General features: G+C 42.7%; 1 protein-coding gene across 4 annotated transcripts in view; it reads right to left on the bottom strand.

Moving 5' to 3' along the window:
- COL15A1 (collagen type XV alpha 1 chain) overlaps positions 1 to 17,873 on the bottom strand; it is a 493,232-nt gene that overhangs the window by 357,018 nt on the left and 118,341 nt on the right. For all 4 annotated transcript variants that reach the window (XM_072411944.1, XM_072411942.1, XM_072411943.1 and 1 more), the window contains exon 7: positions 10,176 to 10,288. In XM_072411944.1, the coding sequence (XP_072268045.1) occupies positions 10,176 to 10,288 (113 nt within the window). The remainder of the gene's footprint in view (positions 1 to 10,175; positions 10,289 to 17,873) is intronic.

Below are 17,873 nucleotides of genomic sequence, written 5' to 3'. Positions count from 1 at the left end.
TCAAACTCTCATTATGTATTGGATCGAATACAAATTCCTGTATCCAATCCAATACAAAATACATACTTTGTATTTATTTTTAATTGAAACTCATTCATTCATTTTGTATTGGATTGAATACAAACTCCTGTATTCAATCCAATACAAAATGAATGAATGAGTTTCAATTTGAATTTCCCGCACACGAGCCGACGTCATCGCGCACGCACAAGAAGCTGGCTGGCTTTTTTTTTCCTCCGCCGGCCGGCTTCTTGTTTCAGAGAGCACCCGGCGCTGGAAGGAGAACAACGCGGGACGATCAGCGGGACCAGGAGACGGCACCCGACGCTGGAGAGGGAGATCGACGCTGGAGGACGACGCTGGAACACGGACACGACGCTGGATGAGCACAGTGGGACCAGGTAAGTGGGGAGTGAGAAAAGTACGGGGTTATCGATTATTGCAACTTTTTTTAATACGAAAAAGTACGGGCTTATTGGTTGGGAGGTTAATGCTTGATGGATTTTTATGTAAGTGCTACTTTTTTATGTTACATTCTACTCAATCACAAACTTGCTTCATTTATAGTTACATTTGTTGCACTTCTTGCTACTTTTTCTTTTGGTTGCAACACTGCAAACTAATTTCTATCAAGCTGGATATATACTAAGTGGCACTTTCAAATATGTCATCACACAATAGTATTGTGTAAGAGTGTAAAAATATGTTAAACATTTGTAACCTGATAAAAATTTCATTCTAGTTTGATTTTAGAGAAATCAAATATTTTAGTAAAGGATTATAGGCAAACATGTTATAACACGTTTTATATATGTGCCTGGTTTGTAATGCCAGTTTCTGTAGTTTAGCAATTCTTCAGCAATGTTTTGTCATTTTTTCCACAAGTATTGAGTACAAATATCTGCATGGTTTCCACAACAAACTCCTACTTGACCCCCCTCGTTGCCTTTGTCCCATATTGGTATTTGAATGTATTATGTACATTTTCCTTTTCTGAATGATTTTATTTCTTTTTTTTGTTTGTTTATTTTTATAGCCTGACATTTGCACTCATGTTGATTGGCTCCCACAAAACTCCTGTGTTCATTTGTAATTGTGTTATAGGTTTGTTGTCATTGTGCTGTGCTGCCTGATCTTAGCCCTATTGTGTACAAACACCTTTCCACTTGCTCTCCAAACAGGTTGTCAATTAGCTGTCCAGCTAAGTTGCATACTCATTCTAACACACCTGATGTTAGAATGGAAGGAGGTCCAGGTTGCCAAGCACAACATCAAACCATATTGATTGCCAAGCTCACAAGCAGGGTCAAGCACTCTTAGAAAGTAACAGATGTTCTGTTGTTGCTCCACTTAGTTTTGCTTCTTAAATACTGGATTGTATGCATTATTTAGGTGTTTACACAAAACTGTCTGAATATTTTTACATGTCAATGGACAAAATGATGCACCCAGTTCTAAACTCTTGGGCTTTTCTACTACATTTTTCTAGAATTAACTACTGCTTTTCCAAGCAACATTTATTTATATAGCATAGGAAAGGCTTACAATAATACATTATCTTACCTTTGCTTGTCCCTTAGGCACATCTTTCTGTCCTGAACAAACAACCCCTGCCCATATCTGGCCTGAGCTTTGGAGAAGATAGGAGAATGGTAAAAGAGGAGGATGCAAGGTGGAGAAAATTTTTCTCCTAAACTCTCAAAAAAATGAACACACGAGCAAGGTACCAGCCCATGCCACTTCATCAGATGTAAAACAGGTTAGGTAATCAGAAGAGATTTGTCCAAAATATGTGTAGTCAATTTTTTGGATATTTTGAAAGTAAAAGGAAAGGCAACCCCAGCAGATGTCACACAGAAAGGCTAAAAGTGGAATAAAGTAACTGTTGGACTAAAGTTTGTGCAGCAGATCAAAATGGTTTTAACATGGGGCATGTCTAATATATGTGAAAAAAAGAACCCACTTCCATTGCACATCATCAGCAATTAGAGACATCAGGGTACACCAGTTTGTGTAGGTAAGCTTCAATATGATACCATCGGTACAGAATCCTATACTGATTCTCTTTATAAGTTGCATAGATAAGTTATTTACTTGCCATGGTCCATATTTGCTACCAGGCTTTTAGAGAACTCTTGATCAATGTTGTGTTTTCCCATTTCATTATGTATGTGTGCTTTTAAACATTTGCCACTAAAAAATGCTAAAAGTTTGTAAAGATTTGAGATACATTTTTTAGGCCCCCAAAGCATATTTTCCTAAAGTATTTACATTTTAGAAAATTAGTTTTTGAATTTGATTTATTTTTCAAAATTCATATTTTTTATGGCTATATCCAAAATCCAACATTCCAGAAGTGGGGTTGAATTGTATAACTATTGCAGTGGTATTCTGGTGGTCTACAATGTCAGTTAGGTAAAACAGTGATTTAAACTTACAAGGCAGAAATAAACCTGTATCTAGACTTGATGGTATTGTAGTTTGGACAATAACTTAAGAGTGATTGCTTGGAGATCAAGCTATATCAAGTCCTAATATCTTTTGTATATATCATCAAGATCAGAAGCTTCAGTTTATATTTATCAGTATTTGAAAATCACAGCATAGAAATGGAGTGAACTGGTCCAATCCAAAGTCTTTGCATTTCAGACCATCCATTTAGTGGGTATTGCAATGTACATTTGAAATGCAAAGTAGGGTATTGGAACACTTGGCCAAATAAATCACAGGGTTTCGTCCAGGATGACAGGTACATTTGCCCCAGATATAGGTTATATGCAGAGTTTTTTTCTGTTTAGTCAGTTTTCTTTTTGACCTGAAGGTGGGGTTGAAGTACCAAAAGTGGCCCCACTTTTATCTAGAGAGTCCCAAAAAGCCTATTATGACCTAGAGCCGTCGGAAGCAAGCGACTATGTCTGCCTTAAGGCAAAAATACTGTCTCGGCTGGGTGTCACCCTGGCTGTCCAGGCCCAATGGGTCTATAACTGGTCCTATCGTGCAGGAAAACCCCCCAGATGTATGACCTGATACATCTAACAAGGTAGTGGCTACAACCAGAGCTGTTGTCAGGACCGCAAATTGTTGAACGGGTAGTCATGGACCGGTTCCTAAGATCCCTCCCTGTTTCCATACAAAAGTGGGTGAGCCATGGAGACCCGTCGACAGCCGATAAGCTGGTGGACCTAGTGGAAAGGTACTTGGCTGCAAAGAACTTAAACACCTCCCTTCAGTACTCACGGACTTTCACCCCAAGACCAGACCATCCCCAGCTGTGGGTAAGAGTGAACCAAAGGGATGGGGGTGGAGAGAGCAAGAAAAGGGGAGCTAAGGGTAATAGACATACCCCAGTCAATGTATGGCGGGAGAGACTGGGAGCGCTAGCCCCCCAGGAGGGAGCCATACATGTTATTTGTTATCGCTGCCGGAAAAGGACATATTGCTGCATATTGCCCTGGGGTGGATAAACCAATTCACTGTGGCTTTCTGGGTGGCAGATAAAAAATATTGATGTAAAATGTATATGAAAACCAAACCAATTGTGGGGCTATAATACTCAGATAGTGTGAAAGACTCAGGTAATGCTGGTGAAAGCTGAGCTAGTGGTTACAGAGACCTCCTGTCTTAAAACAGTAGGGGTAACGTGTACACGGGGATACTAGGGAGTATCCTGTGACGTCAGTGTCTTTTGAAACCTCCCTAGGTAAACTGTCATCAAGTGGGGTTAGTTCCCCACTTACCATATGATGCTATCATTCGGAGGGATTTTCACATATTCCAGGAGCTCTGGGATCACCCACCCCATGCAGTGCTGGTATCCTCAGAGCATGAGGCTACTGAGGAGTCCTCTGTGGGGGCACTCCAGGGTTTTCTTTTGTCTGTGCTAGCAGAGGAAGCAATTTATCCTAGAGAAGAACCAGCAACTTCGGAGGAAAGCCAGCAAACCCTGGAATTCCCTAACTTACATAGAGAGAACTTTGTTACAGAGCAATTGAAAGACCCCAGACTGTTTAAAGCCCGGGAGAATGCTGTAAAAATTGATGGGAACCTAGTGCAAGCAGATGAGAGGGTTGCATTCCCATACTTTATTATTGAAAAGGACCTACTTGAAGAGTGGGGGGAACCATTGAACAGCTAGTGGTACCCAAGCCATACTGAAAATTGGTGTTAGATCTGGCCCATGGGTACCTCCTAGGGGGACATCTGGGGGCTGAGAAAACCAGAGAGGGAATAGTACAGAGGTTTTATTGGCCAGGGGTCGCCAAGGAGGTGGAGATATACTGTGCTTCCTGTCCTGTATGTCAGTTGTCTGCCCCAATGCCACATTTTTGTAGCCCTTTGGTTCCCCTCCCCGGCATTGAGGTCCCATTTGAGAGGATTGGGCATGGATATAGTTGGCCGATTGCTAAAGTCAGCCAGGGGCCATCAATATATCCTAGTCATAATGGACTATGCTACCCGGTATCCTGAGGCAATTCCTCTCCGAAATACCTCTGCTAAAACCATAGCCCGGGAGCTGTTCCAAGTTTTCAGCCGAGTGGGAGTGGCCAAAGAGGTACTCACTGATCAAGGAACCCTGTTTATATCCCCGGTAACTAAGGAGCTTTGTAAACTCTTAAAGGTGATGCAGCTATGCACATCGGTATATCACCCTGAAACAGATGACTTAGTAGAAAGTTTTAACAAAACTTTAAAACAGATGCTGCGGAAAGTAGTAGATAATTTGATGTTTGCTATCCGGGAGGTACCTCAATCCTCAACCGGATTCTCTCCCTTTGAATTATTATATGGGAGGAACCCCAGGGTACTGTTAGATATTGCTAAGGAAACATAGGAAAATGAAAGTTCTAATAGAAGTGTCAACCAGCATTTTGCACAAATGCAGGACAAAATTGCACAGGTAATGCCCTTGGTTAAAGAGCATCTGGCCCAAGGGCAGTTGGCGCAGCGGAGAATTTATAACCATGGTGCCCGTATCCGTATTTTGCCCCTGGGGATAGAGTTTTGGTACTAGTTCCCACGGTGGAAAGTAAATTCCTAGCCAAATAGCAGGGCCCCTATGAAGTAATGGAAAAACTAAGTAACGTAAAATTATAAGATTAGCCAACCTGGTAGTGGAAAACCAGAGCAAATTTCTCATGTAAATTTGTTGAAACCATGGAAAGAAAGGGAAGCATTAACCATGAGGACCACGGAGCTACCTGCTCAGTCTGACTCTGTAATCCTAAAAGTCTGGATACCAGACACCTTGTCAAAGAGTCAACAACAGAAATTGAGAGATCTTGTGCTACAAAATAGGGATATGTTCTCCAACTTGCCTGGACGAACATCCATGGCTACACATGATATTATCACCCCTCCAGGTTAAAGGGTAAGATTAAAACCCTATCGAATTCCTGAAGCTAGACGAAAGGTAATACGTCAGGAAGTTAAAAAAAAATGCTTGAATTGGGGGTTATAGAGGAGTCCAACAGCGATTGGGCCAGCCCAATTGTGTTAGTTCCCAAACCAGATAGGAGCTGGAGATTTTGCAACGATTACCGTAAGCTGAATCAGATCACAAAGTTTGACACCTATCCTTAGATCTCACCAAAGGATATTGGCAGATCCCCTATCTGAGTCAGCTAAAGTGAAAACTGCTTTTGTGACCCCTGACAGAGCATTCTAGTATCAAAATATGCCCTTCAGACTACAGATTGCTCCAGCAACATTCCAGCAGGCGATGGATAAAGTACTCCGACCCTATCAAAAATATGCTGCGGCCTACCTGGATGACATAATTATTTATAGTGCAGATTGGGCCTCGCATTTAGTAAAGGTTCAGGCAGTGCTAAATTAGCCACGCCCAATTAATAAAAAGCACTTTGCATCCCAGGCTGTACCCCTGACAAATTTGACAAAAGGGAAGGAATCGGTAATGGTCAAATGGTCCCCAGAAGCAGAAGCTGCATTTGGGGCATTAAAGAAGGCTTTATGTAGCGTGCCAGTGCTATATTCTCCTGACTTTTTAAGGAGTTTTTGCTGCAGACAGATGCCTCCGATGTCGGACTAGGAGCAGTGCTATCCCCAGGTTCAAAATAGGGAAGAACACCCCATTGTTTACCTCAGTCGGAAGGTAAAGGCCCCGGAGTTAAATTATACTACAATTGAAAAAGAATGTTTGGCTGTGAAGTGGGCCGGATACAGGTTATACGCAGAGTATTTTTCTGTTTAGTCAGTTTTCCTTTTGACCTGAAGATGGGGTTGAAGTACCAGGCTTAACCTCCCTAGCGGTTCATTTCTTTCCGGTTTTATGTCTAAAAGCGGTACATTGTTTTTCATGAAAATTTATTTTACAGTATAATATAATAGTATGAGTATAATAAAGTTTGAAACACAAAATCATTTAAAAACAATAAACTGAATATATTAAAAAAAAAAAATACATATTATACTCATAGTATAATACATACTGTAAAATAAATGTTCTTGAAAACAATGTACTACTTTTACACATAAAAATCCAATGTATTGCATTCAATACAGTTATTTTGTATTGAATGCAATACAAATAGATTTTGAATTCACCGGGGAGCTCCCCCAGTGAGTCATCGGATGCAGAAGCAGGAAGAAGAAAGAAGACGGAGATCGCGGCGCGGGACCCTGGCGGATCAGGTAAGCGCTCTATTTACTAACCTTCCCTAGGTGTTCCAACCTCGAGAGTGACTCGGGGTTACCACTTGTAGCAACTTTTTTCTACCCCGAGTCACTCTTGGGGTTACCGCTAGGGAGGTTGACAATGAGCTTCTTGACCAGGTGGGGGAGCTAAAGAGGCCTGGGTATGATCAGGTGTACCTGTCTCACCTGAAATGCATCCTGGAAATTAGGCTGGGGATATAAACTCCCAGCCTGCTTATTCCTGTGTCTCTGTTTTGGCTGGTGAGCTGGGAGGAGGTCCAAGGGGAACTGGGAACAAAGACACAGACTTTATTGCAAAAGATGTATGATTAGGGCCTTTAGAGTCTTGCACAGCACTAGGTTGGGCTGAATTGCTAGTTAAGGGAACTAACAGTGAGTTAGTGGCCAAGTGGCCAGGCTTTATTTTTGCTGTTTATTCTATTTTGCCTGTTTTTCTGTGGATATAGTGTTAAGTAAAATAAACCCTTGATGTGCTTTTAACCTGCTGGCCCCGTTTCCTGCTTGAAACACCCCCCGTTGCTATGAGCGATCTCACAGTATGTAGAGTAAATGTGATGCTGTACAACATTCAATACCATGTGGAAAGACAAAAAGGACCAGACAAATCTATAGTACTGATCATCCTTGGTAATGTTAAGGAGATCCTGTTGTAAGCCCACAATCAGAACTTTAATAGAAAGAGTTTTTTTTAAAGTAAATGAGTTTGTACAACAAAGTCATTTTATTTGCAGCAATTCTGCCTATCCAGGAGTGAGAGTACAGTTTACATTTGTGTAGGTAAGTTCTAATTTCCTTAACTAATGATGTTAGGAGATGCTTATGGGGCCAGCAATCCTGTGATGTGCACCACATAGTATCCGTTACCATTTATTCTGTCCAGTGATGACACTTGCAGCAGAAAGGAAATAGCAGCATCTTCTGCTTCCCTTTACCCGTGCAGCCTAAAATGGACTTTCTCGGCATCCCCAAGCACACACTCTGAGGCTGTACACAGCTTATGAGGGCTTCAGGAGCTAATTAGTGCTCCTGTGCTGCCAAAGGCTGCTGAGGCTTTATAGGCTCTCTGCTCCTAGTGACCCATGCCTGTTGTAGTGTTAAAAAGGCTAATCTGTGCTGATCTCGTCTGATTAACTGTTGCTGGCCTTTCCTGTTTCTGACTCTGCGAGTTTATGCCGCCTGAACCCTAATTCTGCTTGTGTTTTGCCCTTGTGTACTTTGTCTGGTAGACAGATTATCTGTGTATAACCTCTTGCTCTGTTTTCTGGACTTGTCTGTTGGAATCTTTGTACTGCTTATCTGTAGACTCCTGGTCCTCTGCCAGCCCTTCCCCAGACACCCTCCCCTGTGCACCAAGTCCTGGGGGGAATCTGTATGCTGGGAAACGCAACCAGTGGCCCGAGGCTGTGCCAGGGTTTGCTATAGGTGAAGGGTGCAGAATTAGATTGGGGGACTGGTGTCCGGTGAGTACTGTTGCTGGACCAGGGCTTTACAACAGGCCAACAAAACTACCCAGTGCCATGGAGGATGAACAAGTCCAGCCCCTGATGGATTCTGTAAATCAGTTGACACAGCATGTAGCCGTTCAGGAGATTCAAAGACAGAATCTTTTTCTTGCTCTGCCCGATTAATATTCAGGTGAATGCCAAAAGTTTGTCAATTTCAATAATGCATGCAAGCTCTATTTCCAATTGCGGCCACTCTCATCTGGCACTGAGTCTCACAGAGTTAGTTTAGTAATCTCCCTTCTCTAAGGGAATTCTCAGACATGGGCCTTCCACCTGCCTGAGGGGGACCCAGCTCTCTCTGGGTGGACACTTTTTGCAAGGCTCTGAGGATTCGATATGCAGACCCGGACCTGGCATCACCTGCCAAGGTAAAACTTTGTGGTCTTAGGCAGGGTCACAGGCCAGTGGAGGAGTATGCTGAAGAGTTTCGCAGCTGGGACATCAGTTTACAGTGGGACAATCTGGCACTCTGCAGTCAATTTTGCCTGGACCTGTCCAATGCAGGTAAGAATATTCTTTCAAATCACCCATTTCCGAATTCTTTGGCTGGGATTATCCATTTTGCCATCAGGATTAACCATAGGCTTTGTGAAAGTTGCTCCATCTGCTGCACCCTCAGGTCCTCCTACCCCCTCTGAACCCAGTCCTCTTCCCTCTCCGGCTGTGGAGCCAATGCAGTTGGGGTCCTGCAGGCTGTCAGCCATAGAGAGGTTGAATAGCAGAAAGGAAATAGCAGCATCTTCTGCTTCCCTTTAGCCGCACAGCCTAAAAATGTACTTTCTCGGTATCCCCAGCATACACTCTGAGGCTGTACACAGCTGAGGAGTATTTTAGGAGCTGATTAGTGCCCCTGTGCTTCCATAGGCTGCTGGGGCTTTATAGCCTCTCTGCTCCTAGTGACCCATGCCTGTTGTAGTGTTAACTAGGCTAATCTGTGCTCATCTCATTTGATTAACTGTTGCTGGCCTTGCCTGTTTCTGACTGAGTTTTTGCCACCTAAACCCCAACTCTGCTTGTATTTTGCCCCTGTGTACTTTGTCTGGTGGACAGATTATCTGTGTATAACCTCTTGCGCTGTTTTCTGGACTTGTCTGTTGGAATCTTTGTACTGCTTATCTGTAGACTCCTGGTCCTCTGCAAGCCCTTCCTCAGACATTATCCCTTGTGCACTATGTCCTGGGGGCAACCGTGTGCTGGGAAATGCAACCAGTGTCCCAAGACTGAGTGGGGGCTTGCTATAGGTGAAGAGTGTGGCGTTAGATTTGGGGACTGGTGTCTGGTGAGTACTGTTGCTGGACAAGGGCCTTACAAATGATGAGTAATTTGCATCAGAGTTGAGAAAGAAGCATAGAAAGATAAATACCAAAATATTTATATCATATATGGTAGAAAGAGTTTGGACGATTTGTCAGACATATTAATTTATAATTTGTGTAAATTAGATAAGAAAATGAGTGACAAGTTTTTTAGGGCTTGTTTTTTCCAGTCTTAAATATTTTTTTCTGTTGCCAAGTCTTTTTTGGTCTTTAATTTTGGGGTGCATAACATACACTTTTTAAGCTCCCCTTTCTATGTAGTACATTACACATACTATACCCATGCCCACCCCACCCTGTTATAGTTCTAATAAAGCTAGACAATTAACTGTTAAAAAAGGGCTGGACCTAACATAAGAGGCAGCAGTGCTGGAACTAAAGAAAGTAAAGGGCAAGCTGGTTCTGCAGGAAAAAGCTGTTTTTTTTCGAAAGGCACCATTGAAAGCAAGCATTAAGAAACAGTGGGAAAAACTAGGAAACTTTCATCTACAAGGGATGTACATTATGCCTATTGAAGGCCACACCTTTTAAATCCTACAAACTCAGAATTTAACAAAATACCAAAAGATTGTAGTCCTAGAAAAAGGTGAAAGAGAAAAGGTGACTTTTCTGGGTAGCAAGGCCCAGGGTTCTATCTTATACTGCTTTCCTAACAAATTCCCATTTAGTCAGCACTTACTTGGATTTTGTCTTCATGCAACAAACCATCATTTACTGAGCCAACATCTGGTGTTAAGGCTTTCACCCCCAAAGCTTCAATAGGAACAGCTTCTTTTTCATAGTATATTGGTTCTAAAAGTAGAAAAAAAACAACAGGTAACTTCTAAAGCATGCAACATTTTATGTACCAATATGTCATTTTTATGTGCCCTCCTATTTAACCTCTATTTTGCCCATTCTTCATTTTTTCAGTTTTTTTATTTAACACCTTTTCTTTATATATTTTGTTTGATATTTTAACTATTATTTGCAAAAACACTATTTTCAAAAACTTCTCTTGTCCTAACAACATTACCAAAGATATTGAAAATTTTTTTGTAGCTGTGGAAACAATTGTTTCATATATTAAGCTGTCGGCTAATCTTCCAGCAAATACAATTTTTCTGATTTCTCTCTCTCTAACATTATATAAACTATATAGAAATATGCTAGTACGTGTAGCAATTATACAGAAATGTTTTTTCACAAACTTTTCCTTTTGCAGCAACACATTTATATTATTATTCTGTATTGCCTAGGACAGAGGATGACAACCAGCGGCCCTGGAGCCGCATGAGGCTCTTAAGCCTCCTAGTTGTGGCTCCCTTCAGCCTTTAGAAGGGGGGCCTTTCTAGAAGGGTACATCCTCTCACTTCCGTACAATATCTGGAGGAGAGGGATTCCCCTTCCTAGGTGTCCACCATGGATGACCTGTCAGTCTCTGCTGTGACGTTCCTGGAGGGGGTGGAGTTATCAGTGCGGGACTCAAAGGAGTCCCATGTCACCAGTGTTTCTGGGTTTTTACCCAGAACAAACATCAAGGCACTTTCCTGCACCACATGGGACTGGGTGTATTTAAAGGTGGTCGCTCAATGCAGCAGCAGGGCTATTGATCACAAAAACACTTATGACATATGAAAGTAATCTCTCTATGATTTTGGGGGTATAATAATTTAATCATGGACTTCAATGGATGAAGTGAATGGTCTTTAAATTTATATTATTACACCTGTAGTCATTGATTAAGGGTTTATCTATTAGTGATTTGATAGTTATGAATTAATCATGGTTAATTATTCATGATAATTTGATATTTGAATAAATAATTAAAATAATTTAATCATAATTACATAAAATATATTACATGAAATAAAGTAATATAAAGTTTTCTATCTCTTAACACCCTATAAATGAATTTGCAGGCTAAAAAGAGTGTTGATCCTTTTTATTTGGAAACATCCAGTAAAGAAATTATCATCCAGGTGGGATTGATGAAGCTACATAGTTTTAATCAATAGTTTGCTGCCTTCATTTACCATTTCCCTTATTTCCCCAGTTGAAATTACTAGATCCGCGGTAAGCTAACCATGAATACATCCCAAAAAAGAAAAATCTCATAAAATAGAGACTTCACAAAGCTGGCTTACCCGTGTGCTTGATATGTGGTAAAAAAATTAGCAAACAAACAAAAAAATGTAACGTTGAGAGACGTTTTGAAAACAAGCCCTCAGCATTTTCTGAAAAGTACCCATCTGAAGATGGGCGAAAGAGCGATTTCGGAACTACTAGGGAATGTTAAGCAGAGCAAACAGTTTCAAGAAGTGGATCAACTCTCCAAACTCAATTACAGCTGCTAGTTTTGTGGCAGCTCATGAAATAGTAAGGAGAGGGAAGCCGTTTACAGATGGAAAATACATGAAAGAATCATTCATAATAATATCCGAGCATTTATTCCCCGAATTTAAAAACAAACAGGAAATGATTCAGAAAATTAAAGAAATGTCTCTCTGCAAAGACTATCAAGGATAGGACAATTAAAATGTCAACAAACATCACCAGTATGCAAATTGTTGACATCAATTCAGCTCAAGCATATTCAATTGCCTGTGATGAGTCAAGTGATGTAAATGATATTGAGCAGACAGCACGGTTATGCAGATATGTGAACTCTGATGGGCCACAGGAAGAACTGATTGAACTCATACCATTAAAGAGCCAAACGCGGGGACAGGACTTCGTGAGGCTCTTTTGAGTTGTCTAAAAGTCAAAGGATTAAACATCACCCAACTGGTGTCAGTGTCTACTGATGGTCCACCTAGTATTAGAGGAGCACAGAAGGGATTTGTGAATTTACTTCAAAAGTCGCTGGATCAAGAGCTGATGACGTTTCACTGCATCTTGCACCAAGAAGCACTGTGCACTCAAACATTCCCCCCTGAATGTGTGGAAGTGATAAACCTTGTTAATAAGATAGTGAACAAAATAATTGCAAACAGGTTCAACCACCGACAGTTTTGTTCATTGTTAGATGAAGTCGAGAGCACATATTCAGATCTCCTGCTGCACAACAGAGTTCACTGGCTGTCAAGGGGAGACATGCTGAAAAGCTTTTCTGCTTGTCTCGACAATGTGAAAACCTTCTTGAAAAGCAAAGGCCTCAGCTATCCCGAACTGGGGGACCTCGACTGGCTGGAAAAGTTTTATTTCATGTTGAATATAACAAGTAACTTAAACACGCTGAATAAAACTCTCCAAGGAAAGGGAAGCACGGCTCTGCAGTTGCTGGAGGATGTTCTGGTGTTTGAGCGCAAGGTGACAGTGTTTGCCAGAGATATACAGAGAGATAGGCTCTTTAACTTCCCCTCCCTGAGAGAGTTCAAAGAAGAAAACAATCTCATAAATTGTGATTTACACTGTGCAATTAGGGCAATTCAAGCTGCATTTAGAGAAAGATTCAGCAAGTTCAGAAAGAAAAAAGAAAAAAAAAAAAAAAAAACACACTCTGTCCTTCCCTGTCACACCACTGGACATTGACCCATTCCTGCTGAACATATCCGCATTCACAGGGATAAGTCAGCCCTATCTTGAAATCGATCTGGCCGACATAGCAGATAAAGACTTATGGGTGTCCAAGTTGAAAAGCCAGACAGCGGATCTCGAAGAAGTCACCCATCAGAAGGTCACTCTCGCTTAAGATCACAAATGGAATGATATTGAAAACCTCCTCAAACCCGACAAACTTGTGCCATTCCCGACATGTATATGTATATGAAAAAGTATGCTTTTGGAGTAGTGTTGGTCGAATAGCTCACTATTCTATTTGGCAGCTATTTGCTCGAATATAGCAAAAAAATTTGGGTGGTCGAACACCATTAAAGTCAATGGGAGGAAAAATTCAGGGTTTTTTCAGCACTGTGTAGAGCTTCTACAGCCTCCAAACAGATGTAAAAAGATACATTGTAAAAAGATACATAACACTATTACATACCCCTGTACTTCACATGAAGATTAAAGAGCACCTGTCAAATCAATTTTAGGCTAAAGCTAGGTACACACTTCCAATAATTGTTAGAAAATGAACGATTACGACCGATCAACGATTATGCACGATTATACTTGAACAATCATATTGTGCACAATTCTGTACATGCTGTAACAATATAATCATTCATATATAATCCACCAACAGTGTCCACACGCTAGATACAATCGTTTGAACGATGCAGGGAGGGACACGTAAAGGAGAAAGTGTACCGCAGAAACATGCACAATCACTGAACGACACGATACTGTACACACGATAGTGAAAGATCGTCGGCCAATCAGATCCACCGTGGCCGTTGTTCATTTCCAACGACAATCCTCGTTCGTTGGCGTCCTTGGTCACTTTTTTTTGGCCAATCGGTTGTTCATCGGTCGTTTTTAACGATAATTATTGGACGTGTGTATGCAGCTTTAGTCTACACGGACTGCATTCCCGTGGGCTAATCTACACCAGGACGTTTCCTTCAGGCACGTTTTTGAGCGTTATCTTAAACGTTGCTTGCAACATTTAAAAAATTAAAACGCGGGAAAACGCTTCCATTGAACTCAATGGAGGATTTTTCAAGCGTTTTTAAGCTTTTATGAAAGCTTCCATTGAAAACAATGGGGGCTTTTATAAACATTTTTAGCAGGACTTTGGAATCTGGAAGCCCCCTTTAATAAGGAGACTCCCAGATCTCCACCGCCCCACCCTGGGGAAAGAGTACAGGGGTACATAAATCCCCTTACTCATTCCCTGAAAGGGTTAAAATATAAGTAAAAAATAGGACAAGGCTTTAATTTAAAATTATTTTATTAATGTGTGTGTTTGTGTAATTTATTTTTTTTTTTTTTTTTTTTACAGGTTTTCCCAATGACAGGAGGATTTCCAGGGTTGCAATGAACCTGGAAATCCTCCTGACAGTGAGGGATTGCAGGGCACTAGGGGTTAAATAAGCACTCTCCATTCACCCCTAGTGCTCTGGCTGAGGTTTTATATTTCTCAGCCTTTCAGCACTAGAGATGAATGGGGAGATTTGTGCCCATTCATCCCTAGTGCCCTTTGATTGGCTGAGAAATAGGAAATCCTGATGACAGCTCAAACATCATCAGGATTTCCCTTTCCTCAGCCAATCAGGGAGCAGAGCAATCAGCAGAACTTTACTATGCCAACAGCTCTGCTCCCTTGATCGCTCCACGATCAGTGGAGCAGAGCTGTCAGCATATTAAAGCTCCGCTGATTGCTCTGCTCCCTGAGGAAAGGGAAAGCCTGATGACAGCAAAGGCATCATCAGGATTTCCCTTTCCTCAGCAACTCAGGGAGCAGAGCAATCAGCGGAGCTTCACTATGCTGACAGCTCTGCTCCACTGATCATGAAGCGATCAAGGGAGCAGAGCTGTCAGCATAGTAAAGTTCTGCTGATTGCTCTGCTCCCTGATTGGCTGAGGAAAGGGAAATCCTGATGATGCTTGAGCTGTCATCAGGATTTCCTATTTCTCAGCCAATCACAGAGCAGTAGAGGTATGAATGGAGATAGTATATCCATTCAACCTTAATTGCCCTCGTATTGCCTGCGGTTACAGCTAATTGAAGGCCCCTACTTTCAATTAGCTTTGACCGCAAAGTTCCCACGGTCTACGAATCCCACAAAGACATTATGATTCATAATGTCATTGTCGGATAACCTGTAAAAAATAAAGAACAAGTTTAAAATAAAAACACATACGAAATAAATAATTTAAGAAAAAAAAAATTTTTTGCTGTCGAATCCCGTGTTTTTCGGGTCGGGTCTACCCGAATTCGAACAGCCATATTCGGGTCGAATATAGGGACAACCCCAATTCGAATATCAACACTAATATCCACTGCCTGCAAGAACAAAGGTTAGGTAATTGTACTCACTTATTGGAATGGGTTCTTGCAATAATCTGAAAAAACAGCTAAAAAATGAGGACTTTGATGGCTGGGAGTTTGTACTTTTGTACTCACAGGAGAAAGTGTTATTACAACCCACTTTTATAATCCGTTTGGGGTTCTGATGTCAGCTTCTTTTACAATTACTGTTCCTCTGTATCTGAGCCCAAGAAAGTTTACAATGTCTGATATATAGAAAGACAAAATTCAGTATAGTCAAGTTCATGTCTGACCCTGGGGGGATTGGAGGCTTGAAACACCCTCCCTCCTCTTTTGCCCTGGGGCGAGATTAAGGTTCCCTGTTCTACCCTGGGATGCCAGTTTTTTTTAAGGAAAGTGTGGGTCGTATTCACATACAGAAATTTTGCACCTCAAAATTCTCTCTGCAAAAGATGCAACAAAACTAAAAACTGTCGTGTGTAACCTGTGCGGAAGTTCTGCTCATCTGTTTAAAAGGGTGTCCACATGAGAGTAAAAGGTCATGGGTGGATGTTGCCTCCACTGCACCAGCGGCCAAAGATCTGTGGGCAGGGGGTGTGGGTGCTGCCACTGCTCATATGGCAGAGGTAGCTGCACACCTTCAGGGTGACCCAGTGTCTGAAGCCCCTGGAGCACCATCTCCAGAGGAGATGGAAGCCTTACCAAGCAGTCCTGAAGTTGGTCCAGACAGGGAAGCCAGACCAATAAATGCGTCTGCAGGGACTGACCCCCCCGACACCTGGACAAAAGGAGGGCCAGGCGTGAGTCTCGGTCCAGTTCGGACAAGGAAGAAACCACAGTTAAGCTCAGCTGCAGTGAAACGTCTGCTGCAGTTGGCGTATCGGAACATGTTGGTGATCAGGAACCTTATTCAGCTCTGATTGAGGAGTTGACCATATTGAGTCAACAGGTTCCACCATCTGCGGCAATTCCACTTTTGACAAGCTCAGACGAGGAACCCTTCAGTCCAGCACCCAGTGTCTGTATAGAGTCCTACCACTCTGAAAATGGGGGAGTTTAAAATTTGTTCCCTGAATGTCAGGGGTCTGAAAAGTTTTGTACGGAGGGCGGCAATATTTAGCTATTTAGGTAGCATTAACTGTTAAATTTTTTGTCTTCAGGAGTGCAAATTTGACCACCACCCAAATTATGAACACCTCAGACAATCCTGGACTCAGGCCCTTCAGTATGGTCAGGGGACAATGGAAATTCAGCTACAGGTATCCTTGCAAAGAGGAACAAAGTCACCTTTTCATCATTTATTAAGATAGTACCTGGGAGAGCTATGATGGCCACTGCGAACTTTAACCCCCTAGCGGTATTCCCGAGTGTGACTCGGGGTGGGAAAAATTGCAAAAAGCGGTAATCCCGAGTCACACTCGGGGTACCTTTGGGGGACCCCCTTACCTTATCCCCGCGCTCCAGCGGCGATCTCAGGATCCCGCTGTGATGGCCGGGCGCTTCTCCGTCGGGGGGCGTGGCCGAATGGGAAATTTAATTAAAATTACTCCGTAATCTGCTTTTTAATACCGCCCGGGTCCCCACCACCCCGATGCACGCATCTGCAGTTAGATGCGATGCACCATGCAGGATTTCTGCTTGGTGCATCACATCTAACGGCAGATGCAATCACCAACAGTAAATCCAGAGGGTGATGCCAGCGGGAAATCCAGCACCCCCTGGATCTACTCCTGCTCGCATCTCCCGGAGGCTGATCTCGGGGTGATGCGAGCAGGAAAGTGAGCAGCGGGGACATCCCCTACTCCCGGAGGCTGATCAGCCTCCGGGAGTAGGGGGTGTCCCCGCTGCTCACTCTCCTGCTCGCATCACCCGGAGGCTGATCTCCGGGTGATACGAGCAGGAGGGTGAGCAGCGGGGACATCATCCCCTACCCCCAGAGGCTGATCTCAGCCTCCGGGAGTAGGGGATGATGTCCCCGCTGCTCACTCTCCTGCTCGCATCTCCCGGAGGCTGATCTCCGGGTGATGCGAGCAGGAGAGTGAGCAGCGGGGACATCATCCCCTACTCCCGGAGGCTGATCTCAGCCTCCGGGAGTAGGGGATGATGTCCCTGCTGCTCACTCTCCTGCTCGCATCACCCAGAGATCAGCCTCCGGGAGACGCGAGCAGGGGAATGAGTGGGGTGGGGACACCCCCACCGCATCACCCGGCAAGATGTGTGACATCTTCCGGGTGATGCGGAGTGATAGATTGTGGGGGGGCGGGAAATTTAAAAGCAGATTACTATGTAATCTGCTTTTAATTTTTTTTTTACAGTGAAAAACATACAAAACATATAATAAAAGTATAAAAACACATTGTAGTACACCAAGCATTATTGCCCAGTGCCCTGATTTACATTTTGCCCACTATTAGCTCTGACCTTAATCTGACCTTTTGATGGCTTATAAATCACTTCCTGAATATATCACTTTGTCTTTGACCTTGATGTTCCTGACTGTTTGCTGGAGACCGCATGGCA

The sequence above is a fragment of the Pyxicephalus adspersus genome, chromosome 5, assembly GCF_032062135.1.
Source record: "Pyxicephalus adspersus chromosome 5, UCB_Pads_2.0, whole genome shotgun sequence".
Classification (NCBI taxonomy): domain Eukaryota; kingdom Metazoa; phylum Chordata; class Amphibia; order Anura; family Pyxicephalidae; genus Pyxicephalus; species Pyxicephalus adspersus.
Note: the sequence above shows the minus strand (reverse complement) of the source record. Positions and strands in the feature narration are given on the sequence as shown.